Below are 20283 nucleotides of genomic sequence, written 5' to 3' on the forward strand. Positions count from 1 at the left end.
CAAAAAGAAAAATTATGAAAAATTGATTAAGCATTGAAAACTATAAGGAGAATTTAGGAAGTTTATGGAAATAATCAGTCTTGTCACATGTGAACTGTGACAGAGAGCCAGTCAGAGATGGAGGACAACAGTCCTTCCGCCTGGCTTTTCTCCAATTCTTGGTCAGTCAAATCTCAGAGAGAGCAGAGGTTTCTCCCTTGGTCAGACAGCTCCCAAAACAAGTCAGCCCTTTAAGGGTCCTCAGCCAGCCTCAACTGCCAACTCCTGGGAACATTCCATTTGGAACCTTCTTATTGATTGACAGCCAGGTCCCCAGCCTTGGTTCTTGCATCTTGGCTTGTCCTGCAAAACCTCTCTCTCTTCAAGTCTCTACTACAGCATATATATGTACAAACATACTTATTCCTACATAAACTTTCCCAAAATGAAACTTGTAGTAGATATTAATAAGCAAACTCCCCAAAATATTTAAGCTTTTTTCTTTTATTCTGTTTAATTTTTCAGTTGAAACTGTAGACATCATTTAAGGCTCAGCTCAAATGTTGTCTTCTTCATAGAACCTTCTGTAAGAAGTCAACCAAATTTCTTCTTTCCTTTCTGAAATTTTCATAAAACTTTAAATCATGCATACATTTTTACAGTCAGTTATTTATTCAGATAACACTTCCCTATTAGAGTGCAGCTCTTTGAGAATAAGGACCATGCTTCATTCACCTTTGTATACTTCCTTCCTGATTGTACAAAAGGGATATTCTTTCCTTAAAAGGAATAGATGTTGATATAGTTTACCTTATGAGTTAAAAGTGTCAAACTATTTCTATAAAGTAGTAATCCTATTTTTAAATCTTAGGGGAAAAAAGTGTATCTTGTGTCAGAACATAATGAAGTCTAAATTCTTACAGTTCTGCTGAAAGCTAATGCCATCTTGTAAAAAAGTTGAGCATTCTGTGGTTCCATTGCATCTAATGTAGTAATTAAATCTCCCAGTTTGCTGGTAGCCTAGAACAAAAATACAAATGGTAAAATTTTTTAATATGTGCCAAAAAGAAGTTAGAAGTATGTCCATACTTGTGAAATATATAAAAATTGCCACATGTACACATTTGATATGTACATGTATATTAGCTACCTTTAAAATTATTTCTATCAGTATCTCTTAAAGATAAAGTCTTCATTTTAGAATTCTTAAATTCTAAGAAAGTATAATTTGGGATACACAATGCTGGACATAAGTCGGTGTTTAATAGGCATTCATTAATGCTTATTAATATGATCTTTAAAGACAAATTGTCTGACCATAGAATTAATCACTTAACCCTTCGAGTTGTCGAAAACCTTAGAATAGATAAAAACACCAGCATTATCTACCTCATTCAGTCATTGTGAGTAAAGCTCTTTGTAACACACAAATTATCATGTGTCGTTATTCATTCTCATCTGTTTTGATGAGGATCAGATAGAAACAGAACAGTGACAAATTGTTATCCTATTATTCTATTCTATTCTATTCTATATTTTTTAGACTTGTACAAATGGAAAAAAATAACTTCTTTTTGTAGATGAATAAAAGTTTTAGGATGTAGATTCATCCTTTGTAGGCTCCCTGAAAGCACCATTAATAGCAGAGAGAATAATAAGAATAACATGCATATCATATTTCCCATGTGATTTTGGTCTCCGCTCAATATCTAAAACAAGTAAACATCTCTTTTATTTTCACTTGGAAATTATAAGAATTCAGTATTATAACATCTATGAAAACCATTGTTCTAAAATTTTTGTGGAGTGATAGTATATCTAGGTAATTGTGGACAATGGTTTAGTCTGTGAAAACAGTCCAGTTCTAAAAGACTTTACTGGCAGAATTCTCCAGAATATTTTGAGGATATTTCCTCAAAATAGGTTTCGATTATCAGTATATCTAAACAGGATAATTCTAGGCAACAGGTCATATCTTGTTAGGATTTTGGTAGGTATTTAATTTTTAAAAGCTTGGAATGATATGATATATAGTTTCTATTATTTCCTTGCCTAATCTATGTTGATTATTATTACCTAAGATCAATTCATAAAATACCTATAAGTTCTTGGTTTATAGATTGTGCTTTGATAAAAAATTTAAAAGAAATTATTTAAATTCCTTAAGTTGGAGAGCTTCTTAAGAGCCCTAACCCTTCTATAATTTATGGTGGCAATGCCCTTGTCTTGAATTGCTATTTTTAAAATATTCAGTTTACCAAGATACACACAAAATACCACATGAATACAACTATGAAACAGTTGAAATATGAAACAGGTGAAAATATGAATTGTTCATGGATAATCCAATTCAATATAACAAAAATGACAATTATTTAAATTAGTTTACTTATTCAGTGGCATGACAACCAAACTACCAAATGATGATCTTACAGAACAAGAAAGAAAAAAAATTCATTGAAAAGAAGAAAAGTTTAAGTCTATTAAGGGAAATAATAAAAAACTGAGAAGCCTAAACTATATTGGTTTAATAATCAATTTATATTATATAATTATATGATAATTAAATTATATTACAGAACAGTAATCCTTAAAATATTTTGGTTCTTGTTAAAAAAAATAGAGAGATTGATGAATGGAACAGATTGGGTTCACAGCTTATGGAAGCAAATTAACCTCTTAGCCTATCTCATTAACCCAAAGACCTCAGTTTCTTGGGAAAGGATTCAGTTTTTCCACAAATACTGCTGGGAAAACTAGACAGTGATTTGTCAGAATTAACATAAGCCTTCATACCATTTAGCAAGATGAGCTAAAATGGATATACTACGTAAATGGGAAAAAGTCACATCATAAACAAAATTTTTAAAAAGGAAGAAATAATCTTTTGTATCTATGTTTAAAGGAAAAATTCATGACTAAACAAAAGATATCAAGAGTAACAGATAATAAAAAGGTCAATTCTGATTACACAAAATCTAAAAAATTTTTGCACAAACAAAAGCTACTTAGTGAGAGCTAGAGCATTACAGAAGATAAAATGGAAAAAAATTTAAGTTTTACATAAACAAATCAAATATAGTTAAAATTAGAAAGGAAACAATTAAGTAGGAAAAAATATTTGCAGTAAGTTCTGATAAAAATTTTATTTCCAACATACATAAAGAACTTATTTAGCTTTATAAGGATATAAGCTATTCCCCACACAATAAGAAATCTTAAAGATGTGAAGAGGGAATTTTCAACAGAAGTTCAAAATATCTATATACATAATTAATTATAAAATTCACCAAAATTAAGAGAAATGTAAGTTACAGGAAACCTGAAGTTCTACCTCTTACTAATCAGACTGGCAAAAGTGATGCAAAATGAGAATGACAACTATTGGAAGGGCTATGAGAAAACAGGCTGGTGGAGCTGTGAATTGGTTCAATAATTCTGTAAAGTAATTTGGAACTAAGACTATGAAGTTACTCAAGTGTGGCTACACTTGACCCAGCAATACGTTTACTAAGCATATACCCAAAACAGATCAAAGAAAGAGAAAAAACGTCCTAAAGTTACTTATGTGGCTCAGTGGATAGAGTGCTGAATCTAGAATCAAGAAGAATTGAGGTCAAGTCTGGCTGTGTGACCCTGGACAAGTCACTTAACTTCTCTGTCTCAGTTTACTCATCTGTAACATTGAGAGAATGGCACCTATTTTCCAGGGTTGTTGTGAAGATTAAATAAGATAATAATTGTAAAGTACTTAGCACAATGCCTGGCACAGAGTAAGCATTATATACATGTTAGCTATTATAAGTGTGTGAAAATATTTTGGTAGCAATTTTTGTAGTGACAAAAACTGGAAATCAGAAGGCTATTCATCATTTGAGTAATGACTAGACAAATTATGGAATAGCATATGAAAGTAATGAAATGCTATTACACTGAAAAATTATTCAAACAGACTTTGAAAAAGATGTGGGAAGACTTTTATAAAATAAAACTGAAGTGAGCAGACCAGAACAGTTTACATTATTACAGCAACATTAAAAATGAGTATTTTGAAGATTCAAGACATCTGATCAAAGCAATAATCAATCATGACCCCAGAGAATCAATGATGAAGTAGGCTACCATCTCCTAAAATTAAGGTAAATATGCACTAAATATGCACAGACTAAATATTGGCCAGAGAACAACAATATGGGGATTTGTTTTATTTTATCCTTTTTTTGGGATGGGGATGGTAGGGAAAGGAAGTAAAAGGGATAAAAGAATGCCTAATTGTTGAAAAAATTAATTTTAAAATCCAGAAATATGTAAACTTATTTCCACAAACAAATCTGAACAACATGTCTTTCATTTGATGCATATCAATGCATCATTGGCTAAGTTCATGGGCATGTTGTTTACGGAGAGCCTTGTGATGTCACTGTTAGATCTTAGCTGTTTCACAGGCTTCATTCAGAAATCAGACTGACAAGTCCAATGGTATGTACCTGTTACAAGTCTGGGTTACTGTTTGGTGAAGTTATATCTATCTAAAAAGGATTTCTGTCCATTTTTCTCTCTTTCACCAATGTGATCAAAATTGTCTATTAGTCCTCTTCCTCTTTTTTGGTGAGGAAGTGTCTTTCTATAATGGTCTAAGCCTTAGACTCTAAGGGTTATAGGCCCTATATTTTGCTCATATTATAAGGGTGTTTGTTAATTTGTTATAATTCTTTTAAAAAATTTTAAAAGTACATTAAATCTGGTATTACGGAGCTATTAGTTGCTATAAATGTAGTTTCTTTCAGCTTGGATTTTAGGGTATGAATAAGTTGCTTAATTTTTTTGGCCACAATTTTCTTTGATATATTTATTCTCAATGTGTCTTAGGTGGAGACAAACATATTTTAAGTATTGCCTTTATCTAATGATTCATTACAAACTCCAGATGAAAGCAAAAAATCTTTAATTTCTATTATTTATTGATGTACATTGAGAATTTTATACCAACTGAATCCATATGATATTTTTATATATGAAGATTCTATGAAATAAAAGAGCTGTTTAAAGTGTTTCTAGTTTAACTATATAGCTTGATATTCATGTAGATCTCTTATTATATATCAATAAAATGATTTGGTTCAACTCACTCTTTTTATCTGGAAAATATATTTAGTTTTATTGAGGAGATGTGATAATGGATTTAAAGCTAAGAACCAGTATTTCCCTGAAAAACTGTATGTTTTCTATCCATTATTCTTGACATTATCAAACTGATGACTTATTTTAAACAGAGAATGGTTTTTCAAGTGAATATCATAAAATCTTGTATTTTTACAAATCCTGGGTCTATTTTTATGTTTATAGTATATAAATAAACCATGACTAGAAATAAGTCAATGGCTTTGCAATAATCAACAACAGTATAAATGTTAAGTACTTTGGGGTACTTTTAAATAACCAATAAAAGCAGTATAAATTTTATATAGAATTTTGTTACTGTTTTCAATAACAATAATAATCAATACTAAATTGTACTTTACACCACTAGAACTTTTTGACAAATTATTACTTAGACAATATGTTGATCTTTTGTAATTATTTATAAATTATTTTAGTGATGGGTAGCGTAAAGGCTTTGTATGAAATATGTAAATAACTATTCTATATTTGAAGGAGTTTTCAGTGGTTTTGTCTTTTGATGAAAGATATTTTATGTCTCCTGTTGGTATATAGGTGAGGATAAACTGGATGATATTGTTATTGACGACGATGATGATGATATTCCATCAAAACGGTTTCATTGCTGATATATTGGCATTAATATTAGTTTGACAACTGTGTGGAAGATATAAATTACAGAGGGAAGAAATTGGAAGGAAAGAAACCAATTAGGAGATATTCAAAGATCCTTTAACCCATATGGTTGTCCCATGACTAGATTACAAAGAGAGACATCGATGTTTAATGGCTTGCTATCTAGGATAGTAATTTAAAAATAACTTACCTCTTGTATATTTCCTTCTCTACACAAATGGTAAAGGGCTAGCATTCTCAGGGATTCCACATTCTGACTATCTTGCTGGATTATCCTGTAGGAAAACATTGCAATCATTATTAAAGTAAATGTGCTTTTCCTTTGGTTTGGTTATGTTGACTTGAATACACAAGTTTTAATTGGTAACATTTGTTTGATGGAACTACCAAACTGATGTTTAATTAATTAACTTATTAATTAATAGTAGTAGAAAAAACATCAAGAGGCTGCTGTGTTCTTTTGTTTCAAATTTTTCTTGTTTTTTTTGGTAGATATTTTTCATCATTCCCCTATATATAAAAAAAGTCAAAAATTATGTTTAAGATTTTGTTTTTACTTAACCTTTGTGCTGTCTCAACAGTCTGATCCCAATCTTGCAAAGCTAATTGCAACTTCATTTTCTTTACAAGAGCAGGAAGAAAGCTGGGGAAGTTTATGGTTATCTGGTTCACTGTTTCTAGAGCTCCTGAATAATTCTGGCGTAGTTCAAGGTACTGTGCCTAATGGGGAAAAAAAATAGTGATCCCTATGAAGAGTTTAAAAGAGTTAATCCAGAAAAGTTAAGTATTTTATTTAAGGTATTCACTTGAAACTCTGCAGAATTTTTAAAATGCTATTACAGGAAGTAAAAATAAAGAACACAAATAAAAACTTATTCTGAGCATTTTTTTCTAGACTTAAAAAATTGAGGGAGGGGCCAGCTGGGTAGTTCAGTAAATTGAGAGTCAAGCCTACAGACAGAAGGTCCTAGGTTCAAATCTGGCCTCAGACACTTCCCAGTTGTATGACCCTGGGCAAGTCACTTGAACCCCATTGCCTAGCCCTTACCACTCTACTCTTCTGCCTTGGAGCCAATACACAGTATTGACTTGAAGATGGAAGGTAAGGGTTTTTTAAAAAAAAATTGAGGGAGATTAGTAAATAGCTTATAAATTTTTAATGTTTTTACTCCCTACAGCAAAGAATCAAGGAAAGAATTTTAAAAGAAAAACAATATAAATGTAAAGTACAGAATGAAAGTTTGAAAATGCAAATGAAAGAATCATTTTGCATATATAGTATAATATTGTATTTAGTTTGACCTTAATGTCCATTTGGGGAGCTCAGTAGATCCCAGAATTATCATCTCTGCATTGATGGTTAGCAAATCTATGCAAACTTCCTGAATTTCTGCCACATTTGACAATCGGTTCTCTCTCTCTCAATTCAGAAGTCCACTAACTTAGTTCAGGTATTTATTACCTATCAAATTTAATATTGCAAAATGTCTTTAATTACTTTCCCTAATTATAGTTTTCTTTGCCCTCTTTAAACAATAACCTTCTAACAATTATCAAATTAATATTATTAAAGTACAAGGTTTTGTTGCTCTCCTCAAAAAATCTTCATGAGTTCCCTATTGCCTCTAGGTTAAAATGTAAACTCCTCAACTTGACAGTGACGATTCTCTACAATCTTGTTCCCACTTATACTTCCAGACTTGTTCCATACTATTCCTATGCATACACTCTATATTTCAGGGGGGAAATACAACAAAACAAATAACCCTTGTCTATTAGCTGTTGCTGAAACTTGGCTTTTCACCTGTTTAAAAGCTGATCCCTCAATAGCAAATATACTTTTTTCCTCGCCTGGCTTAGAATCCCTTGCTTTTTTCAATTTATGTGCCACTTTCTAGAAAAGCATTGATTTATATTCTCTTAATTACGAACATATTTATTGCCCCTTAATTACTAAGTTACTTTCCTCTTCCTCAAGTTATTTCATTTACTTGTTGATGCCATATCTCCCAAGAATGAGAAAGCAGGGATAATTTCTTTATTTTTTTCTTTATTTCCAGAGCTTATCACAGTGTCTTGGGTATTACAGCAATACCTTCCTTCTTTCCTAATCTCAACTCTGTCCTTTGATGCTCATGTCTTATGAACCCCAACTCTGGATTATTCCTGACATCCATCTCTTTCACTCCTAGTCACTTCCTGCTAAATAGGGTTGGAAGAAGTCACAATATTGTGCTGATTGTACACACACACACACACACACACACACACACAGATATGTATTATCTAGCTTCAACTGAGCTTTCATTGCAGTAAAAGATCCTTTTCCTTCTCCTTTAAATGATTCTCTTTTCTACACAAGCTCTTCCAAAGTTCTCTTCTATCCTGATTCTTATACCATCTCCTCTTCCCACCAACTCAGCTAAGAAAATCAAAGAAATTCACTTCATACTTTAATGAGAAGAGACCATTCACAATTAGCCTTCTGTTCCCTTCCCTCCATCTTGAAACTCCAATCTCCAAAGCCTGTAATATCTCTTAGAATTCCCAGGCTCCTTGGAAGCTCAGTCAAATGCCACTTTCTACATAGAGCTTTTTCTGATTTTCTGGCTGCTAGTGTTATACCCTGAAAATGATCTTCAATCTATTTTTCTGTACTTGCATAAGTAATCTGTATAAGCTTCTTGAAGTCAAGGGCAATTTCATTTAAAAATTTTTTTTGTCTCAAATGTCTAACATAACACCTGGTAGACAGTAGGAGTTGAATAAATGCTCATTCTTTGAATGATTTGTTAAAAACCAATTGAATTTTAGTCTGGATCAACTGTCTCCTGTCCTCTTGGGTGAGTCTATGAGGGGTGATTAGCATTAACCACCAAAGACTATGTTAATTGGGCCTGAATAAATCATTAAGATTCTCAATCTAGTCTTCCTGGAATTGATGGAACTTTGCTATAATATAAAGGGGATAATTCTAGTTGTGAATAAGCATAGTCATGTATACATGCATATACAGGGATACCTGATATTGAAATGTTTGTATCTTCAGGCATACATAATGTTACCATAACACTGTATTGTAATATCATTAGCATATAATAAGCAAACCCCACTATAACACTTTGAATTTTATAACATTATTCAATTCGATAAACATTTAAATACTATGTACAAGGCATTGTGCTAAATAAACCCTGGAGACACAGATTAAAAAAAAAAAGGAAAAGCTTTCCTGCTTTCCAAGAAGCTTCTATTCTACTAGGGGGATACAATGTAAAGAGTTAAGTAAATACAATAGAATTGTCCCTTTGGATTAACTCCTCTCTTTAATTCTATTTTACCTAATTTAATGATTTTGTATAACCAAGTATTTAGTATAAATCTAAATTAAAATATGAAGAGTTTAGCAGCTTGACAATGCATATAGAACATAGTAGGAACTTCATAAATTCTTGTTGCCTATAATACATCAAATACATTAGAACTAAGAGGGTAAAAGCTGTATACACATTAAACTCCATTTTATGAACTCACCTTACCCAGCATAGCAAAAATATCATTTCCATCTTGTATGTTTTCATCAAAGTACCTTGCTGCTTTTTTACTGTAAGCTTCTTTTCCACTAGTTACATCAAGCCATGCTCTCAAAATTAGTCCCTATAAAAGAAATAATCTAGTCAGATTAATTTTTGTTATGGAAATTAGCATATACATTAATAAAGGTTAGAGAATAAATGCCGTTTGGAATTTATAATAAATAGCTGCCTCAACAAACTCATTAAAATCTATTTTAGTGCAAGAAAGTTACATTTTAGACACTTGTCAGCCATCAGTCAAAGAAACTATAGATTACTGTGGGAGCCAACAAACACTAGTTTACTGTACTTGGAATTCAGAAGCATGCTGAATATCACATTACTGATACAACTGATTTATTGCTATGTTCATACTGATTGTAATTTACCATTACGATTTTAACATTTGTCTTACTTTTCTGTGACATGTTAAAAAAAATTTTGACCATCTAAAAAGACAAGAAATGTAAGTCAGTGACAATGCCATTACAACTGTTTTAAGTAAAGTCAATCCTAACTTCTTTAAGTGGCCCAAGCCACCGGAGATCAAAATAAAAAGATAAATGAAGTCAGAAAGAATGAAGCATTAATTGCTATCACTGATATAACCATTAATATGTATTATGGAGATAAATGTTGGTGAGCTGGGATATATTCCTTTGGATATATGTGCTAATGTAACCTGTCCTGAAAAGGTCAAATAATTTTAACAAAGAGAATACATACATCCATTGATGCTTTCGGTAATTCTATTTATAGTTTTCATGAGTTATTGGAACTGAAAGATGTATCATTCTACATCTAACCTTGTGATAAACCTCTATGAATTTAGATAGGCTGATCTACAGATAATAGATATAATTGTAATAGACTTATCCATGACCACACTATTAGTCTTTCCAGATGGATAAGAAATGTCAAAATTTCCACTTGGATGGCATAGTCTGAGTTAATCTCATGCCATGTGGAGGAATCAGGGTAGGCCTCTGGGTGGAAGGGAATAATTGACACACGTTTCCTCATCTGTAAAATAAAGGAGTGGTACAAAATGGCTTCTAAAGCCTGTTACAACTATTTATCTATGAACCTAAAATAAAATTTTTAGCAAATATTTTTTTCTTGACACATTTTTCTCTTAATAAAACACTTTAACAATTAATTAAAACTGAAGAAAACATTAGAAAGAAGCTAAGAATTCAAATAAAAATATTTATATTGTCAATCTGTATTCAGGAAATTGACTTTTTCAATTAGATATCAGGTCAATTCTTAAAATAAGAAATTTTCTATTTCTATTTTAAAGTTTCTGTTTAACCACTTGTTTGTTTTCCACGGATATACAGGTAAGTGTACTGAAGTAATGCTCCTTCTATTGACTAGTTAAGATCATACTCTTCACTTAGTGGAAGAAAAATTTTAGAGAAAACTAAATAAAACAAATAAAAAGCAATTCTTACAACATTCAAATACAAAAAAAGAGTTAGAATTTTGTTTATGGATATAAAATAGGACTAACAAATAAAGATTCAAAATAAGACTATATTTTAAAATGTACTAGTAGTGATTAAGGAATGGAGACATTTTATACTTGCATTGACAATTAAGAAAACTAGCTACCTCTTTACTACCATTGGAAATTTTGATCATTCTGTCAACATATTCCCGAGCTTTATCATGACGACCAACATGCCACAAAAATAATCCTGCATAGTAGAGGGCCTTTGGTCCAGCTGTTTTACGATGCTCCTTCATTTTAGCATCCAATTCTAGGATAGTCTCTCGATCTGAAAGGTGAAAAAAAGAACCCTAAAATAAAAATCAATCCTGCTAAATTTAGGATCTGGGGCTTTTTATACTGCATCAAAAACAATGTAAATTACCAGAATACATATCCACTTTGCCATATACATAGAGTATATATGGTTTTTATTTAATTGGCATTATAAGCAGTTTAGGCCAGATATTTCCAGATTCAGAGTACCTGCAATCCTTATTAGACATTGCAGTTAATAATAATAAGTTAATAATAATAAAGTTTTGTTCAGATGACAAAGTATTCTTAAATCTTTGACAAGTTATGAAAAGATTTTTTCTTATTCATACATCTGTGGATAGATACAGCCTGGGGTTATGGAAAGAATACTGGATATATAAGTCAGAAAACTTGGCTCTCCTCATTTTAGTTTCCTTATCTATAAGAATGAAGATACTAGTTCAATTGCATATTTAAGGATTTTTTTGTGTGTGAGAAAAGCAACTTTTAAGTTGTAAACTTTAATATTACAAGGACTTGTAATTTTTACCTGTGCAGGTATTCCCACTAACAACATTCATTGTAATCCCTCTTTGATTTAGCAGAGGATCTCAGAGTTGCTGTGGCTGAATAATTTTTCATTCATCCTTCAGATGTTAGGCATGAAACTTATGATAAGGCTGGGCTGAACTGAACTTATTTGAATGGCTTTTTGGTATGGTGGGCCCTATCAGAGTTTGCAATATACTAACATAGTCTTTAAGAAACCAAGGTTTCCACACCCTGATGTAGCATGGGAAATCATTCTTTGGTGGATTTAAGTATTATATACATATATATGTGTGTATATATATATACACATATTATATACTCCTACCATTAGTAGGAGATTATAAATGATGTAAACAAATATGTGGTTTGTACTCAAGAATCTAAAACCAGCTTAAGATGCAAAGAAGATGGGCACAGGACATTCAGACATGAGTGAGATGCCATCTGTATCACTAAAAAGAACTCCCAAATCAATGAGATCCCTGAGTGTTTGAGACTACAAATACTACAAAAGTCAGACAAAGATCAATGTGAATGGAGTAAGCCAAAAGTCTTGAGTGCTTTATTTTTAAATGTCTTCAGTGTCATGTTAAATATAATGCTGATTGGGGGAGGGGGGTCGAGCCAAGATGGGGTGATTATATACTATACCTGGATTAGAACTCAATTTATGACCATATATCAATGCAATCAAGGAGCAAAGGGAAACATCTTGTTTGTTTTTAATGGCCTCCAGTTCCCGAAAAGCCTCTTGATTTCTTCCTAAAAGCCAAATCAGATTAGTATATCAAACTCTTCATGTAAACATTAATAATTTTGAGCAAAAGGAATAAATTCAATAAAATAGTACATACCTTCCATTAACAAGCCATATGCATGGTAAAATCTGAAAACTGGGTCACTGACATACCTCTTAAGCCCTTCACTTGCAACAGTTACTACATGATGGAAATATCTCTCTTGACAATAATAATTGATCAAAGTCTAAAAGAAAAAACAAAGTAAAAATGATATAACTTTTAGTGGAAAGAATAATGAACTTGGATTGACAGGCTCTGATTTTGAAACCTGACTCTGCTACTTGCCTGTGCCATCTTGGTCAATAACCTTTCTGTAACTTAGCTTCTTGATTTATCAAAAGATTGGACTAGATGATCTCAAAAGTCTATTCCAGTTCTAGATTTATGATCCAAAAGAATGACTAAATAGCCAGAAGCACTTTTTTTCACCCAAGAAGGGTCATAATTAAGTGTGATGACTTCCACAGGAAGGAAGTCAAAAGGAAAGATACATTTACTAAAAATCATAGCTCCATCTGGAAAGGACTGAGATCATCTATTTGAAACCCTTCATTTTACAGGTAAGAAAACTGGGGCCTACAGGAGAACTCTTAACTGCCAAATGCAAGTTAAGTAGTAATATCAGATTCTCTCACATCATATCTAATTAATCACCCTGATGGAAATTCATAATAATTACAACTGTCCCAAAGTAGAATAGGATGCTTCAGGGACACTTTGCTCCAACACTCCAAAAAACAGAAATGCAGGAGTAGGAAAAAAAAATGCAGCATCCAAGGACAGCAGAAGCAACAGAGTGATATCAGAAATAATAGTAAAAACCTTTTTTTTTTTCTAAATGTACAGAAGAAAATGGGTGAAGGCACAAGTCTGGTGGTATTAATAGCAAAAATGTAGGCATGAGGCATTACAGATAGAACCAGGAAACACTGCCTACCTACCACAGGTGAATTAATTTGGTTTGATGGAAAGAAAAGAACCCACAAGGGGAATCGATGAGAATAGAGGGAGGGAACAAAAAGATAGACAGAAAAGAGGCCTTATTTTGGTGGTAGGAGAGCTCTCCACTGATGAATACTTCTATGGGTAAAAAGAAAAGGTCTGTGAAGGGAGATGGGGATCTTATGCTAGGTATAGTCTGGGAGATATGGAGCTCAAAAAGTATACTCATCTGACTTCGAGGAGTAAGGTAGAACTCCTTAGGAACTGGAGAGCATAAAGGGAAGAGATTTTAAAGCAATTGAGGAAAAAAGATACCCAAAGGTAATAGAATCAGTGATGGGCTGAATAATAAAGAACTTACTATTATTATTATTATCCCTATCATGGGACAGTATTTTCTCAGACAATAAATAAACTGGCATTGTTTGGGGTGTGAAGTTCAATGAAAAAGAGGAATCCACAGGGCAAATCCTATAAGTTATTATCAGAAACCACTTAGAGGAAGAATTTAGAATAAAAACTTAGTTGTATAACTAATACAGAGAAAAGAAAGACTAGATAATTATATAAGTCATGAATCAGAGAACAGGGATTTTGAGTAGAAAGGGAGGGTGGGTAACAAAGAAAATGAAAGAAATACTTTTTGGAAAGGCACACAAAAAATGAAATTTAAAAATCTAATGAGCAGGACTAGATGAAGGTGAGAATAAAGTTAAATCTACTTGAGTGAGAGGAAAAAGGAGAGAGGATGGAATTATTCAGATAAAAGAAGTACAGGGAAAAAAAACAACTAATAAACAAAATCCCAAAGAGAAGAGTAACAAAACAAAGGAGGGGATCAGGAGTGAGAGGAAAAGAGACATGGAAAGAGTCATTTTATAAAAGATGAAGGCAAAGTAATTGAAAGAACACAGTACTGGTATCCTCTCTTCATCATGACTTTCCCCCATCATCATTTCAATATATTGAGGGGTTGACATAAGAAATTAAATGGGAAATTTGCAGAAGCTGCAGAAAACAGGCAAAGCCCAGATGACACAGAAAAAATTTAGAAACTTAGAACATATAGCCTATGACCACACATTTAACCCAAATTTTACAATAAGGTATTGTAAATATCCTATAGAAGAAAAAGAAGAGGAAAAATTTCAAATTTCTTTTCTTGTATGGAGGGCCAAAAAATTTTATGTGGATTTTCCAGATTGTGGGGATGATTTGCCCCTAACTGCCAAGATGTGGAAGGAATACCCATACTATGTTTATAGAAGAAGAGGAAAAAACTCATAACTCAAGAAAAAAGTCAATATTAGATGGAGGAAAACATAAACCTAACATAACTTTACATGTGAATGGAGAAAAAAAATAAGAAAAAAGTGACAGAATGAATAAGAAAACAAGGAAACTACAATGTATTACTTTTAAAAAGCACATTTGAAAAACAAAGACATACTCAAAATAAAACAGAGGAAATGGAATTTTCTTTACAGTTCATTAAGTGAATAAAAATTAGCATTACAATCATGGTGAGAAAACAAAAACTTTCAAAAAATAAAAAAGTATTAACAAGGACACTATGCTATACTGAAAGGAACCATAAACAACAAACCAAAATCAAGGAGACACAGAGAGTAATACAATAGTGGTAGGAGACTTCAATATTGTCCTAGTGATTTTGGACTAGTCTAATAAAAAGATAAGTAAAAGGGAAAATACGGAAGTGAATAAATTGCTATAAAAAACTATTGTTAAAAGACTTATGGCACTTTCTAAATGGGTTAGCAAAAGAATGTACTAATTTCTTAGCAACACATGGAAATAGTTATATACATATACTAATTATATACAGAAATAGTTAATACATCTTTTACAAACCATAATGAAATAAAAATAGTCATTGGTTTAGAGTCTATAAACAAAAGATAAAGACCCAAGTGGAGATTTAACAATGAAATCCTAAATAATGAGTGGGCCAAAGAACAAATCATTGAAACAATTAATAATAATAATAACATATATAGTTCTTCGTAAGTGCCAGTTGATGTGCTAAACTCTACAATTATTCTCATTTGATTCTCATAGCAGTCCTAGGAGGTAATTTTACAAGGTATTTTACAAATAAAGAAGGTAAAGCAAAGACTAACTGTCTTCCCAAATTGGTCAGACCCATTGGTACTTTTGTTCCAGTGCCACAACCCTACAGGGATACAAGGTTACTTCTGTAGTGTGATAAGCGTTAAAGCAAGAATTTTGCATTATATTTACTCTTTCTAAATCATTTCCCACCACAAACTATGTTTGGATTATGTGTATGCTCAGGTTTATATTCACTACTAATCTCATGGAATGGCATGTGGACTCTGTAAATCTTTATCTTATCTAGGGTTCTGTTCATCTCCTTCATTTCTTTCTTATTTATTTTTTTTGTTAGATTTATCTAGTTATCTAGAGTGGAAAATTAAAGTCTATCCCTATTATTATTTTGTTATCTCTTTCCATCATTATCTCATTTAGTTTTTCCTTTAAAAACATGGGTGCTATAACAAACATTTGGTGCATACAGAACCAGTAATGATAATTCTTCATTGTTCATAGTAACCCCCCCCCCAATATATTTACCCTGTTTATCCCTTCTAGTTATATTTATTTTAGTCCCAACTGTCAGAGATCTTGACTGCCACCCATGCATTTTCTAGATCATCTGCTCTAGTCTCTCACCTTCACTCTGTCTCTCATTTTCAGTGTGTTTCTTATAAACAATACATTGTCAGGTTGTGGTTTTTGATCCTTTATATTATCCACTTTCTTCCCAAGTGTGAATTCAAACCATCATACTCACTGTCATAGTTACTAGCTGTGCATTTCCATCTACTCCATTCCTCCCCACTGCTTGTCTCCTATTTCTTTCTTTTTCCTGTATCCCTTCTTGGATGGCCATTTTCCTTTGACCAATACTTCTCTTATTCCTTTGTCTCTTTGCAAAAATCCTCCTTTATCTTTGCCCTTTGCCTTACCAGTTCCAAATTGGCCCACCTTTTCAAAGATCTCTCCCTTGTCTCTTTCCCTTTTCCTTTTAATTCATATTCTATCTACCTTTCCAGAAATCCCTTCCTTATCCCTACAACCAGGCCCTCTTACTTGAAATGAGTTTGACTAAAATTCCTTTCCCTATCTTGTCCTGAGTTCCTTCCTATCCTGTCAACTTATTACCCTCCTCTTGATATATACTCCCCTATCCAGGTACTCCTTTATCCCATCCCCTTTCCCACCTGTACCTTAAGAAAAATTTTATCCTACTAATTGTGTATGTTCTTTTCTCTTCGTCCCAGGTCTGATGAGAGTAAGCTTTTAGTACTACCAGCACTCCATTTCCTATTCCCCTTCTCCATGGAAGTTCCTCCATTCGTTCCTTCTCTATATGAGATAGTCATTTCACCCTATCTCCTCCAGGTCTATTCCACTAACATATGTAAAAATTAAAATATCAATAACAAAAATATTATATTTAGGAGATTTATTAATGATCATTAGAAATATAGGAATAAAAAAGGCAACAAAAAAGAGACCATGTGCCCATGGCTAATCAACCAGTTCAAAACCCCCATGCTTACCATCCTTGCCTTCAAGCCTAAGAGCTGGAGCAGGACTGCCTAATGAATATTTATTCCCTGTCTATAGGAAGTACATAATGACAGGAAGTCAGTGGGTTCCAGGGAAATATAGTTCTTTTTTAGGGTAACAGATTTTCAATTAAATACATATCAGCTCATTCCATTCCATTCCCTCAATTCTTGGTTATTAAGTCCAGTTCTTTTGCTCTATAAAATGCTGTGCTCCATGTCTTATGTTCTTTTAATGTTGCAGCTGCTAGGTCTTATGTTATTCTGACTGTAGTGCCAAAGTATTTAAATTGTTTTTTTTTCTTGTTTCTTATAGTATTTTCTCTTTAACCTGGGAGATATGGAATTTAGCAATGATGTTCCTATGCATTGTAAACCTTAAAATTTCTTAGACTTATGAATGTTGGAAATTTCACCATTGGGAAATTTCATACTTGAAAAAATTTCCTACTGATAGTAAGAACTCTATTGGAATATGAAACTCCTTGGCATGGGAGGATCCTTCTCCTCCCTACTTAAGACTACTTTAGGAAAGAAACCTTTTGCTAAACAATGGAAAGGGCTTTGACCTATGCTTAAGCATAGAACAGGAAGTTCTTTGAGTCATGATTGATTTTAGAATTGATACAATAGAGATACTTGGAATGACAGAACCAGGTCTTGGAAACTACAATCTCCACCCTACTCAGAGTAACAGGATTTAGGAAGGGCTGCTGCAAAGATCAAGATTTAATTATTTGAGAATATGACCTTCAACAGACATGTGCAAAGGGGTCAGACCTCTGGGCGGTCCTGGGTTAAGCTAGAGCCACCATTGGCACAGGGGAGACATCGACAGTGATTGGTAGATGTGAGAACTGAGGGGAGGGGACTTAGATTGTTTGCTTAAAGATAGTGGGGTCTGAGGACTGAGGCGGAGGTTGATGCTCTGAAGGAGGTCTGAGAGGAGAGAAGTCCTGGAGGGAGAGCTCCTGGAGAGGTCTTGATGGAGGCTGTGGAAGGAGAACTCAGGAGGAGTCAGGAGGAGAATTCTCTGGAAACATTTCTTGAAAGGAGGCTCTCTTGAAGGTGGAGCCTGAGGTTGGCATGAGAAGCCTTACCTAGAGAGATCTTGGGTGAGTGATAAAACCAACTGACTGATTTATCTCTTAGGACTGAGGTCTAGGCCTTATTGGCTTGAGGCCCTTCATTCTTATTCCTTTCTTACTTTCTCTCTTTTTCTATTGATTAATCAGTGTATTATAAATTAAATTTCTCTATAAAACCCAGTTGGCTTGGGCATATTCATAAATTGGGAATATATTCCCTGGCGACCATCTTATATTTATATAAAACCAAGACACAGTAGAAAACATATTTCAGCAGTCATAATTGTTATATATTTCCCTTGCTCCCAAACATTTTAATTATCACAGTTTATGGCTCCCACTCTCTTATCTACAACTATTTAAAGCTCAAAACTAATTTAAATCTAACAATTTGAATCTTTGGGTCTCTCTGAAGTGGTGATCAGTGGGTTCTTTCCATTTCTATTTTACCCTCTGATTCAAGACATTCTGGGAAGTTTTCCTTAATGATTTCTTGGAGTGTGATGTCTAAACTCTTTTTTAAAAAAATCACAGCTTTCTGGGAATCTAAATAATCTTATATCATCTATCCTTGATCTTTTTTTCCAGGGCAGTTGTTTTTGTGATGTTTCATATTCTCTTCTATAATTTCATCTTTTTCCCTTATTTATTCTTCTTGTCTTTGGAAATCATTAACTTCTCCTTGCCTGATTCTAGTTCTTAATACAATAATTCTTCTATAAGTTTCTGGGTCTCTTTTTCCATTTGGGTGATCTTTCTTTCAAAATGTTCTTGATTTTATTCTTTGCTCTTATTTTTTCCCATACTTTGTCCTCAACTTCTCTCATTTGGTTTTTGAGGTCTTTCTTAAGTTCTTCCACCTCTTTCTGAGCTAGGGTCAGGCCCTAACTTTACTGAAAGGCTAAAAAGCTATGTACATATGAAAATATTTAAAGCAGCTTTATTATGACAAAATAACTGGAAATAACACAAATGCAATGAATGGGAGAAATGGCTAAATAGATTGTGATATTTGAATGTAATGTATTATATTATATTATTAGCAATGACAAATATTGGAAATATAAAGAAAATAAGGGAAATATATGGAAAGATTTTTAAACAGGAAAAAAAAACACTAAATTTAAAAATCAGCTACATTTATCTTCCTTGGGGACAGCTAGGTGAATCAGTGGATTGAGATCCAGGCCCAGAGTTCCATAGTTCCTCAGATACTTCCTAGCTGTGTGACCCTGGGCAAGTCACTTAACCACCACTGCCTAGCCTTTACCAATCTTTTGCCTTGGAACTAATACCTAGTATTGATTTGAGGATGGAAAGTAAGGGTTTAAAAAAAAAAAAGCATCTACAAAATCAAAGAAAACTATTCAAATAAACAAATCTAAAAGGAACACAAAAGTAGAGAATGTTAGTATACAATATTAGTACACAAATATAATTTACATATTTTAAACAAATTGTAAATAATGTGGAGTTTGTGGTTTTACGAAATTTTTATGCATTTGTTTAGCTAAGTGTTTTTTGATGGTGAAATATGTAAAAAAATATTTTTTTTTAATGAAGAACTTAAATACCTGAAGGCTAAGTACTATAAGGAATGGAGTATGTTGTGGATACAGAGAAGCATGGAAAGAGCCATAAGAACTGAGACAGAGTGAAAAAAGTAGAGCCAAAAAGCAAACTAATCAGTAACTATAACAAAGTAAATAGAAAGTCATACCAAAAAAAAAATCAAAAGTAAATGTAATGAAATTATATAGATCAAGTAGAAGTTGAATGAAAATATAAGAAAAGCAAATCCCATCTAAGAGGCTCTCTCAGTTAATGATATTAAACTTCTTGAGATGAAGACCTATCTTTTTAAATACCATATCTTGCCAATATTGGTATCTGGCTGAGTTATGGAACACTAGTTTTGGCTGAATTAAAATTGAGTAACACTCTGAGGACAATAGAGAGCTCAAGGTGGTTTTGGGTATCAAACATATCACAAATAATGAACCTGAATAAAATCCAGAATAAAAATATCATAAAAATTTTTGATCAGAAGAGAAAATGGGCTAGATACAGGAAAGGGGAAAAAAAAAAGCAAAACTCTGCTAGATAACATGGGTGGTCCAGTGGTTGTATGTCAAGGGAAAGTGAGGAAGTGCTTTAGTATGTTTCAAACTTATGAAGATG

General features: G+C 32.7%; 1 protein-coding gene across 5 annotated transcripts in view; it reads right to left on the minus strand.

Moving 5' to 3' along the window:
• The window catches only part of TTC21B (tetratricopeptide repeat domain 21B), a 109610-nt gene that overhangs the window by 81627 nt on the left and 7700 nt on the right, over positions 1 to 20283 (minus strand). For 4 of the 5 annotated variants that reach the window (XM_056797221.1, XM_016433674.2, XM_007494302.3 and 1 more), the window contains exons 2-8: positions 12510 to 12639; positions 12307 to 12417; positions 10968 to 11134; positions 9310 to 9432; positions 6338 to 6495; positions 5966 to 6050; positions 901 to 999 (exon numbers count right to left, since the gene is read on the minus strand). In XM_056797221.1, coding sequence (XP_056653199.1) covers positions 901 to 999; positions 5966 to 6050; positions 6338 to 6495; positions 9310 to 9432; positions 10968 to 11134; positions 12307 to 12417; positions 12510 to 12639 — 873 coding nt within the window. Of the gene's footprint in view, positions 1 to 900; positions 1000 to 5965; positions 6051 to 6337; positions 6496 to 9309; positions 9433 to 10967; positions 11135 to 12306; positions 12418 to 12509; positions 12640 to 20283 lie in introns of those variants that run through there. The other variant, XM_056797222.1, reaches the window with a different exon arrangement.

This window comes from Monodelphis domestica, chromosome 4 (assembly GCF_027887165.1).
Source record: "Monodelphis domestica isolate mMonDom1 chromosome 4, mMonDom1.pri, whole genome shotgun sequence".
Classification (NCBI taxonomy): Eukaryota; Metazoa; Chordata; class Mammalia; order Didelphimorphia; family Didelphidae; genus Monodelphis; species Monodelphis domestica.